The following is a 23,045-nucleotide window of genomic DNA, read 5'->3' as shown; positions in this document are numbered from 1 at the left end:
GATAGCGACGTCGGATTTATGTTTAGGAATATGGTGGAAAATAATGTATTATATATATATGTTCGTTCCATATGCAATTGTAATGAATGTAAGTAGGGATTTAATTTAATGATGTGTAATGATGTGTAATGACTTGTAATGTGTTGTTTGATTATGGACACTATGTTCCGTTTTGATGAATTTCAAACTTTTGTGTGGTTTGAACCAAATGTCGGTTTGATTTAATTATGGACATATGTAAAAGATATTGTATTTTTCTTGTTTATGACCGAGTTTCATTGTTGTATAATTTGAATTGCATATGGAAATGCTCTGGTAAAATTACAGGTAAAAACTGGCCGAAAAATGGCTTGGAAATGCTTAGCATTAATGCAGAACCTGCTGTCTGCATAAATGCTTTCCTCGGCAGTTAACTACCGAGGTTTTCCTCGGCAGTTAACTGCAGCCGGATTTCAAATTCCTCGGCAGTTAACTGCCGAGGGGGCAAAAGCGTATTTTACATGTGTGTCCCAGCCTTCTCTAATGTGTGAACAGCAATTTTCGTATGTATTTTCTCTTATTCATTAATTTGCCAAACAATACATTATTATTGAATATATGTGTAAAATAATTGTACACACCGATAACTTAGTGTAATACTCACTAAACATTAAAATGAAAGTATAACTTCAAGCGTCACATGGAGCATAAATGATAGTTTAAGAGAAACTATTATCATGACCTAGTTTGGTATGCAAATTTGATGTTATTTTAGTAGAAGTTCTTTAATCTTGGATGCTTTTAACACCCCAGTCATGTAGATTAATGCTAAATTTTTGTGGACATGCATAAATTAAGAGCTCTAGTCTTGCTTCTAGTTCTTAATCTTTTGTTCGACGATTCGGTGGATGAGTTTGTGGCATTGATCTTCTATTTTTCGCTTTACTATTTTTTTTAAAAGGAAAATCAAGCATTAACCCAACATGGTTAAGAGAAACTATCTACTAGCAGCTTTTTACCGATTTAGATTAAGTAATGTCAGTTTTTACTGATTTCATAGCATGGTCGGCCGATTTGGTGGCTTAAACCAGTCATATTTCCAATTCACAATTAGACCGGTCCAATTGACCGATCTGAGCCGGTTTTTGATACTTAAACCAGTCATAATTCCAATTCACAATTAGACCGGTCCAATTGACCGATCCGAGCCGATTTCTGATATAGTAGATAAAACGGAAGTGAGGGTTGAGATATTGAATGCCATTAATATTATTTCTTATCAAGTCATTGATGGAGTGTGGGGAAAAATCTCGCAGGTAGGTCCATTATAGATTCTTATTTGTGCTTGCACTTACTACCATTAGAGAGTGAAATATGATATAGTAAGTTCTTATTTGTGACATGCTTTGAATTTTCCGACTTAAACTCGCTTACAAATCCTATTCAATTGTCATACTCTTAATATTAAAACTTTCAACGAAGGTTGGCGACGATTTAGAGACAAAATGACAGCTGTGTTTGTCATGTAATTATATTCGAGACATTGTTTACTCCTAAACATAAACATTACTATCAATCATATAAATATTGACTAGAAGTCTATCCTTACTTTTTTTTTTTTTGTGAGAAGAAGTTTATCCTTACTCTTAGTATTACTCCATCCGTTTCAAAATGAGTGTCGCTTTAGGCTTTGGCACACAGATTAAGAAATGGAATGAAATAATCATTGGATATAATGCTTTTACTAAATTGCCCTTACTTTATAAGAAAAAGACAAAATTAGAGTTGCATTGGAAATTGTGTGAGAGAAAAGTTGGAGTATTTATTGAGGGTAAAGTTGGAAGAAAAAAATTAAAGTTGTATTGAAAATGTAAAGTGACATTCATTTTGAAACAATTATTTTTGGCTAAAGTGACATTCATTTTGAAACGGAGGGAGTATTTGGTAAGAGTGAAAGTGCATGATGCTTAACCAACACTCAAGATATAACTTTACTGTAATTTTGTCAAGTTTAAAAATGTTTAAGATGAAATATCTGGAAGACTAACAGTGTGATTAACAAAAACGGTGAAATTAGCCGTGTATGAGTTGTACAGTTAGAATATATAGAGTGACAGTTTTGAGTTTGGACCAGTAGAATATTGAATTGAATTGAATACTAGTAGCAGTAGGTCACTCCATCGGAGGAGGATAAACAAAATGGAGTTTCAACATCAGCACCGTAACAACAACAACAATTCATCATCACCACAATGTTCCTCCAATTCCAACTCATCCTCCTCCTCCTCCTCCGTAACCACCACCACAGCCACCAACAACAACCCTAACAGAATCACCAACACCAACGATCCAATGCACTCATGGTGGGAATCCGTTTCCAAAGCCCGTTCCCGAATCCACTCCCTCTCCTCAATCCTCCCTAACCACACCTCCACTCTCTCCCCTCTCGCCGACTCCGAACGCCCTGCTCTCTCACTCCTCTCCTCCCCCACCGCTTACTCCGCCCTCTCCTCCTCCCTCTCCGGTTCCCACTCCGATCCCCTCTGTCACTGGCTTTACGATACTTTCCTCTCCTCCGATCCTCACCTCCGTCTCGTTGTCCTCTCCTTCATCCCTCTTCTCTCCGGTCTCTACCTCTCCCGTGTCCATTCCTCCGATCCACCTTCCCTCGCCGGTTTCGAAGCTGTTCTCTTAGCCCTTTACGCCGCCGAAACTAAATCGCGTGCTGGTAAACCTCTTCTTGTTACTATCCCTGATCTATCAATTCCGTCAATTTACCATTCACCCATTCGTAAATCTTCTTCTCCAAACCCTAACCCCTCTGTTGGTGTAATTTCACCTCCTCTTGAACCTCACCTTGCTGTTAAATCCACTAAACGTGCCTCCATCGTCGCTGTTGCTCTTCATTCTTACTTCTCTCAGATCTCACATATGCCTTCCTGGTCCAAGCTTGAATTTTGCAGATTTGCAGCCGGCTGGGCCGGTCAGGATTGTCCCTGCCGGAGAGAATTCGATCAAATCGAAAACCTCAACAATACTCTAACTCTAAGTAATGGTAATGGTAATAGCAATGGTGATGGTGAGAGTGAGGTTGAGATTGAGGAAGTTGCAGAAAACATGAGGAATTTGGAGATTCATCATGATCCTGAATGTGAAGAATCTCCAAAGGGAATTGCGAAAGGGGATAGAATCCCTTTACCTTGGGAAATACTTCAACCTACATTGAGAATTCTAGGACATTGTTTGATGGGTCCATTGATATCTCAAGAGGTGAAAGATGCTGCTTCTTTTGCGGTTAGGTGTTTGTATGCAAGAGCTTCTCATGATTTGGTGCCTCAAGCAATACTTGCTACAAGGAGTCTCATTCAGCTTGATAACAGGACTAGGGATGCTGTTACTTCAGCTTCTGCTGTTGCTTCAAATGTCAACACACCTACCAAGGCCAAGAAACCTGAAATACTTCTCGTTTCAAAGTGATTGTTATAAGATAAGATAACCCTTGCTGTATCTTTGTATAGTATATGGGTAGTAGCATTTCAATATCTATTCTAGCTTTCAAGTTTATATTCTAGCTGTAAACATAGTTCCTGTTTGAATTATAGATTCTTTGTAGCTGTGGGTTGTTGCCCCTTATTTATGTTGTTTTTAGGTTTATGTATATTTTTTTTCTTGTTGATTAGTTGTCTCTTTTAACTTTGTTTCTCGGTAAAATTATCATGTGTGGTGTGAATCATTGTGCTATTGTTTGATTTTAATGAGAGTGAATTTGCTATTCATGTGTGGTGTGAATCATTGTTGTACTTTAGCTGTAAAGATTGAGATGTTCTTAGTGAGTTATAATTTGCTTGCTGGTTGTTTTGCCGGCGCATTTGGTTTCTCTACGTTGTAGCTGTCAGCTTCGGTTGTTTTTGTTTTCTTACATTTGTAATATTTTTGTGATTCAAATGTTATTTTTGTGAATTCGTTTATACTATTGCATCCATGTTGTGATAATATTATTACCCACAAAATTCATATCTCTTGTTATCTATGTGATTTTCTTTTTGCCTCTGGTTGGGACCTTGACATCACAAGGGATAACCCAACTCTATCCTTGTGCTAATATTATATTATCCTTCTATTCATGATGTCTGTTAGTTTAGTTGGATGTTCATATTTTGTATTTTGGAACAGTTAAAAATATGAGGATGGTTTATTTCGGTTTCAATTTAAAGTCCTACTGCTAATGAATGTAAATACGGCATACTTTTGGATCTTTATTTATGACAATGCCAAATTAATGCTTTGATTGCTTTGCCGTATGCTTGACTGAAGCATCAACTTTTTGCTTTGGTAAAATTTATCCCAGGACATGTTCTACTCGGCTTTGTGTCCGATGGAATCTTAACCAAACACATTATAAGCGATGAGATTGGTTGACTACTTAATTTAATGCTGATTTTGTTAATCAATTTATTCTCGCAAGTTATTTTCTCATAATTTTGATTTTGAATCTCTATTGGTAATGATGGTGAGAAGTGGTGACAAGAGAGCCACGTTATCATAGTTTCATATGATTGCGCCATTTCTCTTGTTTTTGTTGATACCATGAAATGTTATAAGGTTTTATCAAAGATGTTTATAACTAGAACATTGGATGATGGGATTTGGACATGTTATTGAATGAACTTGAATTTCAAATTGGAAGCTTTACATTTTGATGTATGAAATGGTTATGTGCAACAACAATAGTACACCAGGGTCTTCTTTAGCATCACTATTACCAACTTGAACATCATGTCCCCAATTTGTATCTGTCTTTAGTCTGTTTAGTGGTGTTTAGATATGGAAAATGCAATGTCATATTTACTCTTGTATAGTATGTCCCTCTGATGTAAAACTACGATATAGTTGGCTGGTCTGTGTTCATCTGCTCAACACGAGCTGTCTGTTTGCAAAGAAGGGTTTGTCTAATGTTTGTTGGTGGCTGAAGCTTGGTGCTCAATGGTTACAAATTACGATGAAGCTATTGACCCTTGCTTATTTGTGTGCATTCTATGTCATTAGAAACAATGATGGGAAGGGAATTAGAAATAGATATTAGACACCTAGGGTGTCTCTGTGTGTTCAGCAGTAAAAATTTGTTAAAATTTTAAAGATCGATGTTTAGGAGAACTATGGTCTGCCTTCTTGTAACGATTTGTACTGAAGATCAATTACGGGCTGTGGAACATCATAAAGCATGATTCAGCCATCTCTTGTCAGTAAAACTGCATAAGCCCTTGCATGACTTTGGACTGCATGAAATATTCATCCTGCTAGTTGGCCAAAGCTTCGTGATCCTAAGCCACATTCTGCTCGAGATGTGTATTGCCTCATGGCCATGTACATCATCTTTGGCCCATTATTCCTTTTCTTGGTCTGTTATCGTTGTCCTCATAACGGCATCATATCACAAACCATTGGGACATTTTGAGATAGTTTCATCTGCGAACCTTATGGTAACAAGCACGAACCAAGTAATCGAGGAGAACTGGCCGGGAACAGCTAAAGGTGGTTACAAGCCTAGCATAAAAGAGGAAGGAGACAAGAGAACATGTAGATAACTCATTGTTAAGAAAACAAACGCCTAATCTTGAGGGTAACACATCATCGGCGGAGGTCGTTAATATTCCATCCCGGAACAGCTTTGATAGAAGACAACAGCAACAACAACAACAAAATCTTTTCCACTGGATGGAGTTGTATATGTGGATCAAATGATGTCATTGAGTTCTATAACCCAGTGGTTCGAAATGCCGCTTTGATTTAAATCCCTTTTTTTTTTTGTCAAGATTTAAATCCTTTTAAATTGGGCTATACTCTGTCTCAAGTGCTCTTCACATCCAACCCTACCTAGTGGGAAAATACTTCGGTTGTTGTCCAGAGAGCAGAGAAACCAAATCACGCCGTAGTGTAGCTACCGGTAATGAAACAAACCACATTACATTTTCTTATGCAGCAATGTAGCTACCGGTAAACTAGCATAGCAATGTACCACCTAACAACATGTTTCACCCCAGCCATCACTATCGTAAACGGCTGCCTCATAATATTACATGTCAAATTCAGGTTCTTTAATTGAGAAACCTCATTTGTAAATCATATGAAATAATTCATCAATTTAGTTCTAAAGTATATAAAAATCCGTCAATTTAGTCTTTGACGTCTTAACAGTAAGGACTAAAATGATCGATTTTATATGGTTTAGAACTACTTGGTCTATTTATGTAGTTTAGATTTAGATACTAAATTGAAGTGAGGGTTATAGTTTAAGGACTAAATTAAAAGAATGTGAAGGCTCATGTACTTGGAAATTTGATTGGCTATTTATTCATCATACAATCATTTAAGAAAGGTGAACATTTCAATCTCTCGGTAATTGAGAAACCTCATTTATAAACTAAACGATTAATAGAAGATACATTCAAGAACTCTACTAACTAATGAAATATATGCAATTTGAGGATCAAAATGATTAAAGAATAAATGGGACAATAATGACCAAAATAATTGCTTACTCGTATAATAATAAGAGATCACATAAGGATACAATTCTGAAATTTTGAAAACATAGCAGGCTGACTTCAAAATCCTCACAAACAAACAACTAACTTCTGTACTTAAAGAGCTTGCAATAAAGAAGACCAGTTGGATCCCCTCCATTTTAGAACAGATGCATGTTTTAATCCACAGGACAATAACATGTTCCCCTGCCTTAATTGGCAATGTATATAGCTAGTGCCTGCATATGTAGCGGGGCCCTGTCATATATAAGATGCTAGCTATAGTTAATGAGTTGCATGTATTGGTCTATTCAGCGCTCTACCAAGTTTTCTCTAAGCATGTTAGTTTGAGTGTACCTACAAAATATGCAACCTGATGTATGGTCTAAAATGCTCAGTTGTAATCAAGTGTTGACAGACTACGGTAAAGATCTGATTTCGATTGCAACATTGCAACAAGTAGGTCACACCTTCTAGCTTTATTGTCATTATTACATAGCCAATGTTTGGTTGTGCGTTCATTCTCTCTTTCTCATATCCCGAGGGTATCCCACTATGAATTTTATGAAACTAGTATAAATTAGAGTTTCATCACGGAGGTGATTTGTTAGCTAGCCAATGTAGAAACAAATAGACTAAGTAGCTTTTGAGTTTAGAATTGATTTTCACACACAAATTAGTTCAACTTATTGTATCCAAATACAAACCATTTTTAGTCAAACTTTGCCATGATTTTGCATCAAAACCTCGCCAACTTGAAGGCATAAATCCACCTCAAAGAAGAATACAATAATATAAAATTAGTGAATTCATTAATCTGTTAAAAAAAAAAAGATGCAGAATTCATATAGAGAGCCAACAGCTACATGTTAAATACTCACTACTCCACAAAACATGTAACTGACATTGATTAAGGAGACAACGAAATGATAGAGTATAAGGTAATGAAGTACAGTACTACTTTTCCTCCCACCCTCTCATGCATGCAATGTAATTCATGATAAGAAAAAGCTTTATGAGTTATTATGTCATTGAGTCAGCATTGGGTACAAAATTCTAGTCCACGAAGAGAGGACAAATAAGGGAAGCTTTGTTTGAACATGAGAAAGAGAAAGGACAAAGAGTTTTCTGTTGAAGAGAGGGTGGGGGGTTACAGCGTACGGAACTGATAAATATTTACTGTAAAAGTTAAAAGAGAATAGAGATACGTACATAGCAAAAACGACCAAACATTGATTCGCATCATGTCACTTTGTACTTGTCATTTGGATCCGTTCTTGAATAACATGTATTATTCAGTGTATATTTGATCCCACTGTGATAAATATATCAACTTAATTTAAAGTCATGGTAAAAGTGGTTTAAAAATCTAGTGAAAGAGATGTCAAAACCTGGCTAGTGGATTCACTCGTGACCACTGGCCATGCAATTTTCAAGTTGAGCATGATAAATGATGAAATGCTGCAAAATTAAACCAGATCTTTAAATTCACTGTCCAATACAGTGCATGAGCATGGATTTGTTTAAGCTAATTGATTTAGCATGTGTTTATTTTTACGGTGGATACCCACCAAATGTACTTTTTTCCTAACTCTTTAAATTGGAGCTTCAGGATTTTCACGTTGGAACTGTCTTAGGATAAGAGCACAACGTGTATCGAAACAAATACTTAACTTATGTTTGATATTACCGTAGATATGTCAGAATCACGATAATCCACTGTGATTTTCAAAAGCTACACTATGTAGCTTCTGTAAAATCACGATGGATCACCGTGATTCTAACATACTCACTCTAATACCAAAGACACACTTAATACGTTCAAACTTAAATGTGGAAGAAAGAACGGTGTGACCCTTTTATTATATCTAATCCATTTATGCTTTAGCAAATTATATCTTTCAATTTTGTCTATTTATTTATACCCATGTTATATTCATTTACCCTTTGTCTATTCATTTTCTCTAAATGCACTCATGTGCTCAGAGAGGGTAATATGGCAGCAGATGCTATGGCCAAGCACGGCCATGGACTAGCTCCTAATTTCTCTCAGTGGTGGGAGGCACCCCCCTCTTTTATCTCTTCCATTCTTTTTAGAGATAGCTTACGCGGTTCAGGCAGCTCCTGAATTTTTATTGCATTTTTCTATTTGATAAAAAAAAAAAAAAATTCCCTTTGTTACAATTCATCCTCAATCTCTAGGATGTATACTTAACCGAATGAGCTAATCTTCCACAACATAACAAACTAATTTTCAAATTTCTACAAGAAAAACTGTTCATATTTAGTGATTGATTGTGTCTTACCTCAAGTAAAAGGAACTTATGAAGAAGAAAAAAAACGAAACTCTTTAAGGAGACAACTACCCTTTTTTTGAAGGGGAACTACACTATTTATAGGTGGGTAGAATTATCCATAATGAGTTGATAGATAACAAACGAATAATTCTGATTGATGTCAATTAGTAATTCTGTCCATCTTTTATTGACGGATAAATAATAATTTCCTTAATTAAATAGATTCTTAATGTCATAATCGGTATGCCTAAAAGCAATAAAATTAATGTTATACTATATGTTAGTCTTAATTCAACTTGTAAATGATCAAATTGTAAGACAAGATATCATTGTCCTACGTTGGAACCTGCGATTTTCCATTTATATGTGAGTTTCAGTATTTATCACTCTCTCAAACAAAAATGATACTATCCACGTAAGTTTAGCTCAATTGGTAAGGATAATGCATCGTATATTTAAGGTATGCGTTTGAATCCCAGACACCACAAAAAAACAAAAAAGATACTAATAATAATAAAGACCTAATATTATACATTTCTTAAATTTTTCGTATAGTTTTAAGTGTCTTGCTAACCAGAGTGCCCTCTGGGCAATGATTAAGGAATCTATAAATAGAAAATTTGTTTAGAAAATATAAGTTTTGACTTTTGATTAAGTAATAATTACACTACTTTTGATAAAAAGTTATTTGTTATGGTTGTTTAATCAATGTTTCGAGAGCACTTTTAATTATAAATTATTTTATATTTGTAATATTCTTCTATAAAAAAAATATAAGTAATAATTACACTACTTTTCATAAAAAGTTACTGTTAAGGTTGTTTAACCAATGTTTCGAGAGCACTTTTAATTATAAATTATTTTGTAATAATTACACTACTTTTGATAAAAAGTTATTTGTTATGGTTGTTTAATCAATGTTTCGAGAGCACTTTTAATTATAAATTATTTTATATTTGTAATATTCTTCTATAAAAAAATATAAGTAATAATTACACAAAGGTTGTTTAACCAATGTTTCGAGAGCACTTTTAATTATAAATTATTTTATATTTGTAATATTCTTCTCTTTTATTCTTTCTTATGGTTGTTGTGGTCAAAAAAATATAAGTAATAATTACACTACTTTTGATAAAAAGTTATTTGTTAAGGTTGTTTAACCAATGTTTCGAGAGCACTTTTAATTATAAATTATTTTATATTTGTAATATTCTTCTCTTTTATTCTTTCTTATGGTTGTTGTGGTCTTCTCTTTTATTCTTTCTTATGGTTGTTGTGGTCAGGTAGCCTAGTGGATAAAATTCACCTTATAAGTGAATAAGTGGGGTGTCTGTGGTTAGAACCCTGACCCTTGCATATAATAATGCATTGTTCTACCAACTGAGTTATGCTCACGGAACTTTCTTATGGTTGTTTAACCAATGTTTTGAGAGCACTTTTAATTATAAATCCTTATTTATTAATTTTGTTAAGTCTGCAACAACTTAACCTAATTTTTTCCCGCTCATTTGCTTTATTAGGTTTGCAATTATTTAACCTAACAAATTTCATCTAAAAAAATGCATTGCACACCAATTCCATTCCTATCCGCTTGCTTTTTTTTTTAAAAATAAAATATTTTCTATCATATCAATGATCACGTATGATCCTTCTATTTTATATTTTTTTTTGTTCAAGAATTTTACTCTTTTTTTTTGGATTTTTTTTAATTTCATGCCTTTTTTTTTACATTCTTATTTATTAATTTTGTTACGTCCGCATCAACTTACCCTAATTTTTTCCCGCTCATTTGCTTTATTAGGTTTGCAATTATTTAACCTAATAAATTCCATCTAAAAAAATGCATTGCACACCAATCTCATTCCTATCCGCTTGCCTTTTTTTTGAAGAAAATATTTTCTACCATATCAATGATCTTACGGGTTAAAGATTATTTATTTGTCTCTATTATAGTCGAGAAAACTTGTGCGACGCACGGGTCAAAAGTCTAGTTATTTTATATTTGTAATATTCTTCTTTTTTATTCTTTTTTTCATTCATGAGATAGAACGTCGTGGTTGGACCTAACACAACCTCACAAAATACATTATCATGTCATCTGCTGTCCGATGTGGGACTCAAATTTGTTATCAACAAGAGAATAGGTGTTTTACTACGAACCACAAATTTCATCTTGGACGCAGTACTCATACCGGCAATTATAATCAAGGATTATTTTATCAACCATCATCGCACAAGTTAGCTAACTACCCATAAAAATACGGATAGATTCCGGTGGTAAAAGATAAAAGGGTAAGCCGTAAATGGAAGAGAACAAAAACTACTAATGGGTACACACCCACCTGTCACAGCATATAGGTTTGAAGGGTTAGGACACCTGTGACTCCAAAGATCCCTTCACTGTAAGGGTAACCTACCCTTCCTCATTTCTCTTCATATATAGGTTCAGAGGCAAACACCCGTAACAAACTCACTCACCCTTACGACCTAAGAAAATTACCCCAAAAAATTCAATCTTTTTTCTTCTCCACCGCTTCAGGCAAAAAGCTCAATCCAGTTATGGGAGATGGTATCGCAATTCAAAGCACAAACAATTCAAACAAGAGCAATAAGGATAAGAAAAAGAAGAAGAAGAATAAGAACAGAGGTGGAAGCAAGAAGAAGATGACCCATGAACAAGTTTTGGCTTTTAAATTTGTAACTGAATGGGTTTCATTGGATAACCCTTCTTCTTTCGCTACTTCATCTCTTGTTGATGATTTTGGGGTGCAGAAGCCTGTTGGAAAAAATGGTGACAGAGTTGTGTTTGATTTGCACTGTCACTCTAAATGCAGTGATGGCTTTTTGTCTCCTTCTAAGGTTGTTGAGAGAGCCCACATGAACGGCGTAAGTTTTATTTATGTTTTTGTTTTTTGATTGTCGTAGGATTGCTTAGATTTATTTTTGTTTGAATTATTTAAGGTTGTTTTTATTGTCGTATATTGTTCATAGTCCAAATAAAACAAAAAAACTGTAGTAGCATGAGCTTGAACACTTAAAATCGTGGTTAAGGACGTTTAAAACTGTGGTTAATTGTATTCAGAGGATGGATGATATGATTAATGAATTGCGACACCTTCTTATATTCATTACATATTTGAAATGCGTTACAATCTAAATTACGGTTGAATTTTGATTTTGATGTCAAATTGTGTGTCAAAATACCACAACTCTTTGAAATATGTGCATCATTTTATGATTATGGTTATTATTTTATAAGGATAATGAAGTCAATTTAAGGATGGTGTGGCTGATGGAAAATTAACTGTATTGTAGAGGCCTCTAAAATAAGTGGAGATGGAATTTATTGCATTTTCCAATGAATTCTAAAAGATGGTTGTCTAAGGCATTATTAGTTTTGCATAGAATTGATTTCCTTTGTAGTTTAGGCTCATTTTTTTAAATTTGTTACCATTTGTTCATAACAGGTGAAAGTTCTTGCTCTGACAGATCACGATACTATGGCAGGCATCCTCGAGGCTGTAGAATCGGCTCGCAAATATGGCATTAAGATAATCCCAGGTGTTGAAGTTAGTACAATATTTTATCCAAGGTAATTTTCAAACTTAAGATTCTTGATGCTTGTTGATTGAATTGGCACTTTGGTTAACTTGTGTTGCCTCTAACTAGAGGAGGGGGGAAGTGAAAATTTCTAAACTATAATTGTCCAAGTGCATGTTTGGTTCTACAGGGATAAAAATTTATTTTGAATGAATCAATTCTGGTATAAATGAGTTGGATGTAATGTGGTTTATGTCTGGACACATTTACATAAAATTAGGTTGAACGATAGATTTGAGGCTGAAATTCAATTGTAGAGGCAAAAGCTTCAAATTCCAATTTCAAGTTCAAGTTAATTAGAATCAATTATGAAGGCACAATCAATTCTACTTACCTCCTCAAAAAGTGGAACCAAACATACACTAAATCAATTGCGTTTGAAGTCCTTTTTTTTTCTCCATTGGTTCTGATGTTTGCCCATCTACTGGCAGTGGTGGAGACACTGAAGCAGAGGAACCTGTTCACGTTTTAGCATATTACAGCAGTATTGGACCATCAAAATTTGAGGAGCTAGATAAGTTTTTGTCAAACATAAGGGACGGACGTTATCTTCGAGCAAAGAACATGGTCTTAAAGCTTAACAAGCTAAAAATGGCTCTTAAATGGGAGCATGTTTGTAGGATTGCAGGCAACGGAGTTGCTCCCGGAAGGCTCCATGTAGCCCGTGCTATGGTTGAAGCAGGTTATGTTGAAAATCTCAAACAAGCCTTTGCCCGATATCTTTTTGATGGTGGACCTGCTTACTCCAAGTAATATTGCGTTGCCTTCACTTGTTGATTGCTAGATACCATTTTTGTAGTTAAGAAAAATGGTTAAGCATCTTGTATTTTCAGGGGAAGTGAACCTGTGGTGGAGGAAGCAATAAAAATGATTTGTGATACTGGGGGTGTTGCCGTTCTGGCTCATCCATGGGCATTAAAAAATCCTGTTGCTATTATTAGGAGGTTAAAAGAAGCAGGCCTTCATGGGATGGAGGTCTACAAAAGTGATGGAAGGCTTGCAGGTATGTGAATTTTCTCATTTGTTTAATCATCAAAATGATGTTATAGTTTACAATTATCATCTCATAAAAATCAAAACTAAGGTGGATCTACTTTGTCAATTGTCATACAAGGTTGAATCATAATTTATGCAGTATTCAGAAGAGTGCACATCATGCTCATTTCTTCTACTTGTACTAATCAAATGTGATGTTATCAAATCATCAGGCTAATTTTTAAAGAGTGAAACTTAAATTGCCTCAAATTGTAAGATTTAGTGAGAATGAAAAATAGCTTGAAATATAACAAGTGAAGTGATGCATGGTGTTCGATATAATAGTTTTAAACCTGGAAATGACAAAACAGCTTAACGACAATCGTCACTAAACAAAATTGGGTGTCATAAGTCATACTTTTTAGTCATGCAATTAACTTATATATAGAAGCTAGTAAGTATAATACCCACAACACTTACGTAATAACCAAGTGAATGCACAAGTCATTATTCTGTGTGTTCCATAACAAATGGTAGTTTTCTTTCTTCTAAGTGCACTACCCCACCTTTTTGTGGACATTGGATGATAATTAGATTTGATGGGATATATATTGTGAAGAACAGTACAATGTTCTATAAGTAACATCATTCTTTGCCTTCTGATCCACATAAAGAGACTGTATGAAGCCTTAGTGGTTGACCATATATGAAATCACAGTGATTCATGTATTTCACACAATTAAATACCATCTGCTATTCATCCCATGATATGGATGCTTCTTGCCTAATCATATTAGTGAAGCGATAATTTTCAATACTCGGAATCAGGGTTTTAAATGGGGGTTGTAGTAACTGTTACACTTGTGTCGCGATCTTTGATATTGCAATGAAACGTGGCCAATGCAGTAACATCCGATTTTGGAAACATAAAAAATCGTTATTTTGCGGACAAACTCATCACTACCGCCAACTTGGGCTAGCCGGTGAGATAGAGGCTAACCATGTCTAGTCATAAACGAACAATATGCACAACAAAAGCATTGATCTACAACCGAATACTGCCTACTACATCTCATTGTGTTGTCACAATTGTGTAATAGGAAATTATTTACAAATAGATGTAAAATTAATCATTGTTTTAATTTTGATCTTGCTTGTTAATTTTTGGTATGCAGCATATAGTGACCTGGCTGATGCCTACGGCCTTTTGAAAATTGGAGGGTCAGACTATCATGGAAGAGGAGGACACCATGAATCTGAACTGGGAAGTGTAAACCTTCCAGTACTAGTTTTGCATGACTTTCTTAAGGTAGCTAGGCCTATATGGTGCAATGCTATAAGGGAATTATTGGAGTGTTATGCCGAGGAACCGTCTAATACTAACCTAGAAACAATTACAAGGTTTGGGAGAACCCGCATTTTTAAGGGAGGTTCACCCTTGTATTGTGGAAAGGATTTGATTGATCATTGTTTACCTCTTTGGTTAAGTAGCCAAGAGATGGAAAATGAAGAGTTTGAGGCTACCAAGTTGAAGCTTTCCAACGTTTCTACCAGTCAGGGAGGAACTCCGGTTCTCATAGAGACTTAGAAGTTGTGTATTGTATTCTATCATACAATTTTGTTGATCATTTGCAGTATTTTTGTTTGCCAATTTTATTGTTAAATTTGTTGGTCAAGTTTTAAGTGTCTATTGATTTTTTTTTTTCTTTCTTTCAAATATTACTTTGATCATTAAGCCAACGTTTCTGATATTATTGTTGTATCTTATATAATTGATGATTTTCTACACATTTGGCAGAATGAATTCATAATGATTATTTTTGTTGAAATATATAAGGGTTAATTATGTTTTTAGTCCCTATAAAATAGCGACCTTGTAAGTTTAGTCCTTACTTAATTTTAATAGCATTTTTAGTCCCTATAAAAAAAAATTTACTTATAATTTTAGTCCCTGCTAAAACAAAGTTTGATTAATTATCCTTAAACTCTTAAATTTTTGAACGATTTTTTTGAGACAAGATTAGAACACTATGAAAGGTTCGTTTACTAAAATTTAGAATTTTCAGACATGAAATGAATTAAATATGAATTTTTTAAAACGACAAAAGTTAAAGATAAAAAGTAATAAAATCTGGATGTAGAAATCAAATTTTGCGATAATTTTTTGCGGAGGAACTTTTAGTAATGTTCTAAACATGTCTGCAAAAAATTGTTCAAAAATTTAAGAGTTTAAGCATAAATTAAACAAATTTGAATTGAGTAGGGACTAATACTCAGGGCAAAAAAACAAAATTAGGGACTAAAAATGCTATTAAAATTAAGTAAGGACTAAACTTACAAGGTCGCTATTTTATAGGGACTAGAAACATAATTAACCCAATATATAATCATGGTTAGTTTTGTTTGTTATGACTTGAAAGTTATATTTTTAGTTTTAAATCAAAATCGAAATTTCATAAAAAGAACACCGTTTATAATTTTCAAACATTGGCGTAATAAAAAGAGTGGAAAGACGGGCACGTGAGTATCCGTCTTTTCGCTAGTATATATAAAGAAAACAACTTCTTTTAGCTCTTTTGAGCTGACTTTTTCTCTTTTCAAAAATACCCTCGATTTTCAATGCAAATAACACATGTAACAAATATATAAGAATAAATTTAAATATTAAAAAAAATGTAACAAACACGATATGAATATATATGTTTGGCTTTTTTTTTCTTTATCTTTAAAAAGTGTAGCAAACTAGATGAGTATATTTATGAGAAGTGCTAGCAACACTCTCTTTTGAACACTCTCTCTAGCACTCACTCTTTTATTGGGTGAAATCAATGTAGGATCTATATTTTGGAAATGGAACCCACATAAAGTGGTAGGACATACATTGATTTCACCCAATAAAGGAGTGAGTGCTAGAGAGATTGCTCAAAAGAGAGTGTTGCTAGTATTTTACTTTTTCATTATCTCAATTATACTCTTAAACAACTTTTTCTATAAGAAAGATTGTTCTTGGTGTTATTAAAAAAAAAAATAGATTATATTTTTTTGTTATATTGTTGGTGTCATTAAAATAGATAATCATGGTTAGTTTTATTTGTTAAAACTTGAAAACAACAAACATTTATATTTTTAGTTTTAATCAAAATCAAAATTTCATAAAAAAAGAAGGGGAATAAGAAAAAGTGACACACAGTTTTTGATTAAATACATATTAGTCGGATGTGATTATCTGTCTTTAGGGTTCCATAGCATTCTTACGATTTAAAAAATTTTGGACTCTTAACCCCCATTTACAATATGCCCACACTGTGAAAACATAAACTACGTTAGTGTTTCACACTAATACAGAAACCCTAATGCCTATTTCAATCAGCCGCCGCTCCTCTGTAGAAGCAGCTCCTTAGCGTTTCATCTTCTTTCATCTGTTGACATCTCTTCTTGCTCAGAATCACCCACATAATTTTCTGACATCCTTTTTACCCATACAAGTTTGTTTGAAAACCAAGAAAAATATAATTCTCCTCTCTTTTTTCTGAGACTGATTTCAACTTCTTTTCTAAAGAAAAAACGAAAACGCGGTTTGACCGTAGCAACCTTCTAAACCGGCAGTTTTGTCCGGTTTATCCGGTTTTTTTACCGGTCCACCGGTTCTTTCCCTGGTTTTATACTAGGACGATCTTTAGGCTTGATCGGACCAGACACTGACTTGGTTCACGACTCAACCGATTGAACCGGATGGTCCGGTTTTCATTACATTGATAACAACAATGATTTAACAAATATAATATAAATTCTTATACTTTTTTATACCACCAACAATATACTTTATTTTCCTTTTTACCCATACAAGTTTGTTTGAAAACCAAGACAAATATAATTCTCCTCTCTTTTTTCTGAGACTGATTTCAACTTCTTTTCTAAAGAAAAAACGAAAACGCGGTTTGACCGTAGCAACCTTCTAAACCGGCAGTTTTGTCCGGTTTATCCGGTTTTTTTACCGGTCCACCGGTTCTTTCCCTGGTTTTATACTAGGACGATCTTTAGGCTTGATCGGACCAGACACTGACTTGGTTCACGGCTCAACCGATTGAACCGGATGGTCCGGTTTTCATTACATTGATAACAACAATGATTTAACAAAAATAATATAAATTCTTATACTTTTTAATACCACCAACAATATAACAAAAATTTCTTTAAGTGTATAATTGAAATTATAAAAAAATCCAGCCCAAAATCTCAATCTTATTTATATGTAACTAGCGAAAAGACGGGCACTCACGTGCCCATCTTTCCGCTCTTTTTATTGCTCTAACGTTTGAAAATTATTAAAGGTGTTTTTTTTTTATGAAATTTTGATTCTGATTAAAACTAAAAATATAAATATTTATTGCTTTCTAGTTTTAACAAACCAAACTAACCATGATTATTTATTTCAATGAATCAAACAATATCACAAAAAAAATATAATCTATTTTTTTAATGACACCAAAAACAATCTTTATTATAGAAAAAGTTGTTTAAGGGTATAATTGAGATAATGAAAAAGTACTTATAAATATACTCATGTAGTTTGTTACACTTTTTAAATGATAAAGGAAAAAAACCAAACTTATATATATTCATATCGTGTTTGTTACATTTTTTAAATATTTAAATTTATTCTTATCTTTTTGTTACATGTGTTATTTGTATTGAAAATTGAAGGCATTTTTGGAAGAGAAAAAGTCAGCCCAAAAGAGCTGAAAGATGTTGTTTTCTTTATATATTGTATAGATATTGGTAATATTGTTTCTATTGTAGTGTGATATTTCCTATTTTAATTAAATTTAAAATAATATTATTAAAGGATAAAATAGTAAATACAATAGTTTAAATGAAGGGTGAAATTAGTAATTAAAAAGTCATCCCAGACTCATATATTTTAAGTATATACTCTTTATATATAGTATAGATATAGTATAAATTAATGATAACGAGTTATCTCGTTTTTTATGTATCAGTGACACATTTATTTCATTTTTTTTATATTTATCAGTGATAAATATTGTTCATGCATTTTTTTTATGTATTAAAGACACACGTTTCTCTTGTGTTTTTCATATAAAAGGAAAATAAAATAGAGTAAAAGTGAGTGGGAAAAAAATGAAGAAAATAGTAAAAAATAATTTAGAGAAAAGAGAATACAAGAGAGAAAGATAAATAGTATTTTTAATAAAGAATATATATAAATAGTAAAAAAAAATATAAAATGGAATGTGAAAGTGAGATATATAAAAGATGAGAGATAGAATTAAAAATTTATGGATGTTGTTTCTTCCAAATAGTAAGAAGAAATCAAATAAAATAACACTTTGCTTGTCTCGTGAAATCTTCTATATTATATTTATCTATAAATGAAAATACATGATTTTAGGGTGACTTTTTAACTTTAAAATTTACCCTTTATTTAAATTATTATTATATTTAATTTTAGAACACAACTTATGTGCATTTTTTTAGGTGTTTTTCGTATGATCCTTAACTAAAAATACACTTTTTATTGCTATAACAAACTTTGAAAAAACTATGATTTTGAAAAAATCATACAAAAAATACCTAAGAAAAATGCACCTAAGTTTTTATTCCGTTAAAGAAATCCTTTTACTTTATCCCTTTGTTTTATTCCGTTAAAGAAATCCTTTTACTTTATCATTTAAATTATTAATTAAAAAAATATAAAATCCATTGAAAGTAGGAACAACACGACTATAGGAATTTAGATTTTTAATTAGAAAAATATTCAATCCCATCAAAATAGGAACAACACTGCATGAACTATTTTTGACAATATTAAAAATGCTTATTTTAATTTTTTATTTACCAAGTTTTTTTTGTTGAGGGAGTCCAAAAATATATATATCACGATCAAGTTTTGGCGAATGAATTCATAATGATAATTTATGTTCATGACTATGAGGTGTCAACTCAACAGTAAAAGTTCGATCTTATAAATTTAAGGAAACAATGTTCAAATCTCCTTGTAGATGGGCGTAAAATAACTAATACTATTTATGATATTCTAAATCCTCGGGTATTGTTGATATTATTTTTTTTGAGGGATGGTATTGTTGATATTTATGGTGAACTATATTCATCAAAAAGATCTTTAAGTGAATATTATTTTAGTTTTAGAATTTGTATGAGTTAATCAATTTACTCATTCAAAAATTTGTAAAATAGCAACTTACTCAATTCAGTCCACTCACTAGAGATGACAATGGGTAGAGTACTACTCATCCCTGTATCCATTTGAGAGTAAATCTGAATAGTACAAATCAAAATGCTCCACTTTATGTGCATATTTGGTTTCTATTAACAATATCAGTCACAAAAGAGTGTTGAATGACATGTCTTGATAAACTTTCTTATGTTCCATCTTTAATTTTCACTATCGAAAAAAATGTAGAATGTAGGTATCACCACACAGAAATGTACCATTTTTTTTTAGGGGCGTCTTTTATTTTTTTTATTCACTACACAAATGTGATATATATATATATATATATACTCAAAAGTGTTTCCAATCGCACAAGATGCGCAAAAAAGAAACACCACCAAAGTCACAAAGTTACAGTGTCAGATTGCCCTTTGAAGGGCCAACCAAGAAACAAAATTACAAGAACACACCCATACAAGAGAGTGGGTGTTTCAACCAGTCATAATAAGAATAAGCTAATGCTGCCTGTTTAGATTTCAACCATAAAAATGAATGTTGCTTAACTTTTTCAAGAAGGGTGGATGAAGTAGTTGTCGTGTTTTGGAACACACGATTATTCCGCTCCTTCCAAGTCACCCAAATAGTAGCAAACCAAATGACTGTTAAGATAAGATGAGCTGTTCTAGGCATACCTGACATCCTGGTAAACTGAATGAAATGATGTCGAAGCTCACCAGGAGAGACCAAATAAATGTCCAACCAAGTCCGCACATTAGACCACAAAGCACCAAAAATACTACAGTGCATAAAAAGATGTGTAGCCGTTTCTGGGACATTACAACCAGCCACACACATGCTATCTGTTGGAATTAGGATGCCCCGGTGTACGAGATTATCTTTAGTAGGAAGCCGATTGCGAAGAAGACGCCAACTCAATAAAGACACCTTTGGCGGAATATGCTTGGACCAAACATCATCAACCTGAGACCTGTCGACCCTGGCTCCTGTGTCTGTGATATAACGGTATGCTTCTTTCACCGAATACCCTTGAACCGGGTCTAGCGTCCATCTCCAAGTGTCATGAACAGAGTCCTGCAAAATAATGTTACATAAAAGAGCTACACACTCCCTCACACTCTCCTCCTCCCAAGCATACAACAGACGTCTCCATACCCACGGCCTTCCGTTCTCGTCCCACCCCAACCGCCTCATCTCCTCAACCTTACTATCCTTCTCCACCGCCAACTCGAACAATCTAGGAAACTTTAACCGCAAAGGAGTATCCCCTATCCAAGTATCATACCAGAATAAGGTATTCCTCCCGTTACCAACCACCCTACGAACATTCACATCAAACCACCTCCCTACTCCCTCACCTACACCTTCACGCACTCTACAAATCATATTCCACCACACCGATGCATGTCTATCCCCTTCCCTAATCTGCCCCCCAACCTCACCATACCGAGCCTTTAACACTCGATACCACAAACCCTCTTTGTCCACCAACATCCTCCAACACCATTTTCCTAACAACGATAAGTTAAAAGCACCCACCCTCCTTACCCCCAACCCCCCTTCCTCCTTTGGGAAACCAATAGAGTTCCAATTAATCCAAACAATTTTCCTATGATCCCCCCCCCCCCCCCCCCCCCCCCCCCCCCCGCCAATATTTTTTTTTTTTTTAAAAAATAGACTCAATAGAAGAGATTATACATTTGGTTTCTATTAACAATGTTGAATGACATGTCTTGGTAAACTTTCTTATGTTCCATCTTTAATTTTCACTGTCGAAGAAAATGTAGAATGTACGTGTCACCACACATAAATGTACCATTTTTTTTAGGGGCGTCTTTTATTATTTTTATTCACCACACACAAATGTGAAATATATATATATATATATATATATATATATATATATATAAAATTCACTGTCGAACAGAGAATTATAATTTTTTTATTTATTTAAGATAACACAACAAAAATGTGAAATTATCTGATGATAAGTGCAAAGGAGTTCTAAAGTTTGTATAAATTACCCCTAAAAAATGTGTATAAATTAATCTCTTAGATATATGTTTAAATTTATTAAGGAAAAAACTTAGGTACAATTTTGTGCTTTTCGTATGGTTCTCAACTAAATTTACCATGATTTCCTTAAATCCATAATTTTCTCAAAGTTGGTTATATCCAAAAAAAAAAAAAATTGTATTTTTAGTTAAGAACCATACGAAAAGCACTTAAGGAATTGTACCTAAGTTTTGTCCTTTTATTAATATTTAAAATTTTACATATTAATCAAAACTTGGGAACCAAGGACGTGGTCACTCTAGTAAGAGCATGAACACCCATTTGGTGGCGTTTACAATGCACAATGCACAAATTTGTGCATCATACACAAGTTAAGGAAAGTTTCTTTTTAACTATTAGATTAAAAGGAGCATGGATCCTTATTATAGTCTCTCCACACTATATCATTTTCACTTATCTTCAACCGCTTCACCTACCACAAGACTGCAACTCAATTCCTTCTTCACCATGTTCTGGAAAAATGTAGCAACTCATAACATCACCATGTTCTGGAAAGTTTGTGCATTGTGTAACGCTAAATGTCACTTCTCTGTAAAATCATTGAATGTATTCATATTTCAACTAACCCAGAAAAATAAACAAACAATCATCTTCTTCAAAATCTCATACTCTTCAAACTTAGCATCTTGTTTCACATTTTCACATAAAATCCACATATGGTTTTCACATAATTGTACAAATTCGTTTTTGCTACAAAATTTTCCAGATCCGTTCCAATTATCCATTACCTTGTTTAGATTTTTGCAATTACAGTGATTTCCGTTGTTGACACAAAGATAACAAAATTTTCCTTTTTTATTAGAAGATAACAAAATTTACTTTCCACTAAAATATCTAAAGGAAATTTCACCCAGCAAATATCCACCTACGAAATTCCAAAATCATATGAAGCCAGCAAATATCTCACACCACTGTTAAAATCCACTTACTGTTTTTATACTAATATGAGATCTAATGAAAATTGGTGTCCCTCATGAAAATGGATTAGAATTAATTTTACACCCAAATGGGAGACTTAGTTACAAGGTTATTTGATGAGCTAGTTGTATAATTTTTCTGGAATTAACTAAAATCCGCTACTGTAACAAATCCAACTTTGTTTATCGAAGGCAGCAGCATGATTATCTCATGGATAGCCTCAAATTCGATTTATTAGAGGCAACAGCATAATCTAAGTCATGAATAACATGTAAATGTCATGTTGGGATTTTATCAGTGGTGTATGAATGTAAAATTCTAAGATATGAAAAAATATTACTCATGATGGTTGAAGACAACATGAAAAAGAATGAAAAAAATATAGTACAACTAGACCATGATAAAATCAGCACTCCTCATTGATCCAATGGTGTACAAAAAACTTGTGCATTGAAAAAGCAA

The 23,045-nt window shown here is 33.5% G+C and overlaps 3 protein-coding genes across 3 annotated transcripts; 2 read left to right on the top strand and 1 right to left on the bottom strand.

Annotated features, from left to right (window-relative positions):
* Positions 1-1,953: 1,953 nt before the first annotated feature.
* On the top strand, positions 1,954-3,755 carry LOC146932692 (hyccin). The gene has a single exon (XM_085704421.1). The coding sequence runs from the start codon at positions 2,179-2,181 to the stop codon at positions 3,454-3,456; it is 1,278 nt and encodes a 425-aa protein (XP_085560547.1). The 5' UTR covers positions 1,954-2,178; the 3' UTR covers positions 3,457-3,755.
* Positions 3,756-11,266: 7,511 nt separating this feature from the next.
* Positions 11,267-15,163, top strand: LOC146932691 (Polymerase/histidinol phosphatase-like protein). The gene is made up of 5 exons (XM_085704420.1): positions 11,267-11,686; positions 12,268-12,392; positions 12,832-13,149; positions 13,234-13,403; positions 14,551-15,163. The coding sequence occupies exons 1-5, from the start codon at positions 11,360-11,362 to the stop codon at positions 14,961-14,963; spliced, it is 1,353 nt and encodes a 450-aa protein (XP_085560546.1). The 5' UTR covers positions 11,267-11,359; the 3' UTR covers positions 14,964-15,163.
* Positions 15,164-20,027: 4,864 nt separating this feature from the next.
* Positions 20,028-21,083, bottom strand: LOC146932690 (uncharacterized). Its single transcript, XM_085707782.1, has one exon. It carries the CDS (start codon positions 21,081-21,083, stop codon positions 20,028-20,030), a length of 1,056 nt encoding a protein of 351 aa, XP_085563908.1.
* Positions 21,084-23,045: the final 1,962 nt, after the last annotated feature.

The sequence above is a fragment of the Medicago sativa genome, chromosome 4, assembly GCF_051527215.1.
Source record: "Medicago sativa cultivar Bolivia chromosome 4, Bolivia_mono, whole genome shotgun sequence".
Taxonomy (NCBI): Eukaryota; Viridiplantae; Streptophyta; class Magnoliopsida; order Fabales; family Fabaceae; genus Medicago; species Medicago sativa.
Note: the sequence above shows the minus strand (reverse complement) of the source record. Positions and strands in the feature narration are given on the sequence as shown.